Genomic DNA, 2,933 nt, shown 5'->3' on the forward strand with positions numbered 1-2,933 from the left:
TATATCAAAAACTGTTCACAGCGTAACGAACTGTCGAAGATAAATTCATAGTTGATTCGGCTTTCTTGTTACAGGTTCGCTTCGGCCCCGAGGTGGCCATGCACACCGTGGACCGCAAGGGCGACAAGCTGCGCACCATCAGCTTCGCCAACGTGGACTCGCTGACCGTAGAGGAGTCGGTGTGCACGGGGCTGGGCAGCGGCTCCAAGCCGCTCGTGCTGGTGCGGGTGCCGCGCGACCACGACCTGGTGCTCGAGTTCGACTCGCTGGCCGCGCGCAGAAAGTTCGTGTCCAAGATGGAGGCCTTCCTGGCGATGCAGAAGAAGCACCTCGTCACGGTGCAGGGCACGCGGGAGCAGATGCTGGCCAACGCCGAGACGCGCGAGCGCCGCCAGAAGCGCCTCGAGCACTTCTTCCGCGAGGCGTACGGCCTCACGTTCGGCATCAAGCCCGGCGACAAGCGGAAGCGCTTCCAGGAGACGGGCGAGAACGGCGAGGTGGTGACCGTCATGCGCACGTCGCTGTCCAAGAGCGAGTTCGCCAGCGCGCTCGGCATGCGGCCGGACGCCGTGTTCGTGAGGATGATGTTCAACATCGTGGACAAGGACGGCGACGGACGCATCTCCTTCCAGGTTCGTTTCTTTTCGTAAAGAAAGAAAATAAAAGTGTATTTGTTTGGCACGATGGTTGAACTCGTTATGTTCGGTCCCTTTAGGAGTTCCTGGACACGGTAGTGCTGTTCTCGCGCGGCAAGACGGAGGACAAGCTCCGCATCGTGTTCGACATGTGCGACAACGACCGTAACGGCGTCATCGACAAGGGCGAGCTGTCCGAGATGCTGCGCTCCCTCGTCGACATCGCCAGGACCAACAGTCTGTCGGACCAGCAGGTCACCGAACTCATCGACGGCATGTTCCAGGTGCGTGTGGGCCCCGTGCAGCGTCGCTACTTTTTAAGGATCATCCCTGTCTCACTGTCTCCCCTCTTCCTCCCTCCAGGACGCCGGGCTGCAGCACAAAGACTACCTCACTTACAACGACTTCAAGCTCATGATGAAGGAGTACAAGGGCGACTTCGTCGCCATCGGTCTCGACTGCAAAGGCGCCAAGCAGAATTTCCTGGACACGTCCACTAACGTAGCGAGGTAAGTCCAGGCGGTGGCTGCTGGGGTCGAAGGCAATGTGTGACACCGCCGTTCAACCAGTTAATCCCCTGCCGCCATCACCCCACTCCATATTATATCCCTCTCTCCCTTGCACAGAATGACGAGCTTCCACATCGAGCCCATGCACGACGAGCGGCGGCACTGGTTGCTGCGGAAGTGGGACTGCATCACCACCTTCCTGGAGGAGAACCGGCAGAACATCTTCTACCTTCTCCTCTTCTACGTTATCACCATCGTGCTCTTCGTTGAACGATTCATCCGTAAGTGTTCCCAGAAAAAGACCCTAGTGGGGACTCTATGGTTGGCGGAACACTTCCCCCACCCACACCTTCACGCTGGTTCTAATAGATTTGATTTTTGTGCAGACTACTCTTTCCTGGCCGAGCACACGGATCTTCGGCACATCATGGGCGTCGGCATCGCCATCACCAGGGGCTCCGCGGCCTCGCTCTCCTTCTGCTACTCGCTGCTACTGCTCACCATGTCGCGCAACCTCCTCACCAAGCTCAAGGAGTTCTCCATCCAGCAGTACATCCCGCTCGACGCCCACATCCAGTTCCACAAGATCGCGGCGTGCACGGCGCTCTTCTTCTCGCTGCTGCACACGGTCGGCCACATTGTCAACTTCTACCACGTGTCCACGCAGCCCCTCGACCACCTGCACTGCCTCACCAGCGAGGTGCACTTCCCGTCCGACTACAAGCCGGGCATCACCTTCTGGCTCTTCCAGACCATCACCGGCCTGACGGGCGTCATGCTGTTCGTCGTCATGATCGTCATCTTCGTGTTCGCGCACCCCATCATACGCAAGAAGGCGTACAAGTTCTTCTGGTCGGCGCACAGCCTGTACGTGCTGCTGTACGTCCTCTGTCTGATACACGGCTTGGCCAGGCTCACCGGCGTGCCACGCTTCTGGATCTACTTCATCGGCCCCGGCATCGTGTACACTCTGGACAAGGTAAGTGCTGCGAGGCTGGGTGGAACGGCAACGGATGCTTCGCTGAATTTCTTTCTCTGACGCTTTGATTACTTTCAGGTGGTCAGTCTGCGCACGAAGTACATGGCACTGGATGTGATCGAGACAGAGCTCCTGCCCTCCGACGTGATCAAGGTCAAGTTCTACCGACCACCCAACTTCAAGTACCTGTCGGGCCAGTGGGTGCGGCTGGCCTGCACCGCCTTCCGCGCCGAGGAGTTCCACTCGTTCACGCTCACCTCCGCACCGCACGAGAACTTCTTGTCCTGCCACATTAAGGCGCAGGGACCCTGGACCTGGAAACTGAGGAACTACTTTGACCCCTGCAACTTCAACCCAGAGGAGGACCACCCCAAAGTAAGCCGCGGAGGGCCAGCCGGCCTGTTGTCAATATCTCGCCACTGTGCTCACTGCTCACTTCACAACGAAACGTCCCCTTTTCTAGATACGCCTAGAGGGCCCCTTCGGCGGCGGCAACCAGGACTGGTACAAGTTCGAGGTGGCGGTCATGGTTGGAGGAGGCATAGGCGTCACCCCGTACGCGTCCATCCTCAACGACCTCGTGTTCGGAACCTCAACCAATCGTTACTCCGGCGTCGCCTGCAAGAAGGTTTACTTCTTGTGGATCTGCCCGTCGCACCGCCACTTCGAGTGGTTCATCGAGGTATTGCGGGACGTGGAGCGCAAGGACGTAACGAACGTTCTGGAGATCCACATCTTCATCACGCAGTTCTTCCATAAGTTCGACCTGCGCACTACCATGCTGGTGAGTGTATAGGCAACCAAAGTCAC

At 58.3% G+C, this 2,933-nt stretch overlaps 1 protein-coding gene across 1 annotated transcript in view; it reads left to right on the forward strand.

Moving 5' to 3' along the window:
* LOC113214828 (dual oxidase) overlaps window positions 1-2,933 on the forward strand; it is a 15,890-nt gene that overhangs the window by 9,878 nt on the left and 3,079 nt on the right. The window contains exons 6-12 of the mRNA XM_052270795.1: window positions 34-632; window positions 716-919; window positions 999-1,144; window positions 1,262-1,425; window positions 1,531-2,123; window positions 2,202-2,498; window positions 2,587-2,907. Of these exons, the coding sequence (XP_052126755.1) occupies window positions 34-632; window positions 716-919; window positions 999-1,144; window positions 1,262-1,425; window positions 1,531-2,123; window positions 2,202-2,498; window positions 2,587-2,907 (2,324 nt within the window). The remainder of the gene's footprint in view (window positions 1-33; window positions 633-715; window positions 920-998; window positions 1,145-1,261; window positions 1,426-1,530; window positions 2,124-2,201; window positions 2,499-2,586; window positions 2,908-2,933) is intronic.

This window comes from Frankliniella occidentalis, unplaced genomic scaffold (genome assembly GCF_000697945.3).
Source record: "Frankliniella occidentalis isolate FOCC.00 unplaced genomic scaffold, Focc_3.1 Scaffold138, whole genome shotgun sequence".
Lineage (NCBI taxonomy): Eukaryota > Metazoa > Arthropoda > Insecta > Thysanoptera > Thripidae > Frankliniella > Frankliniella occidentalis.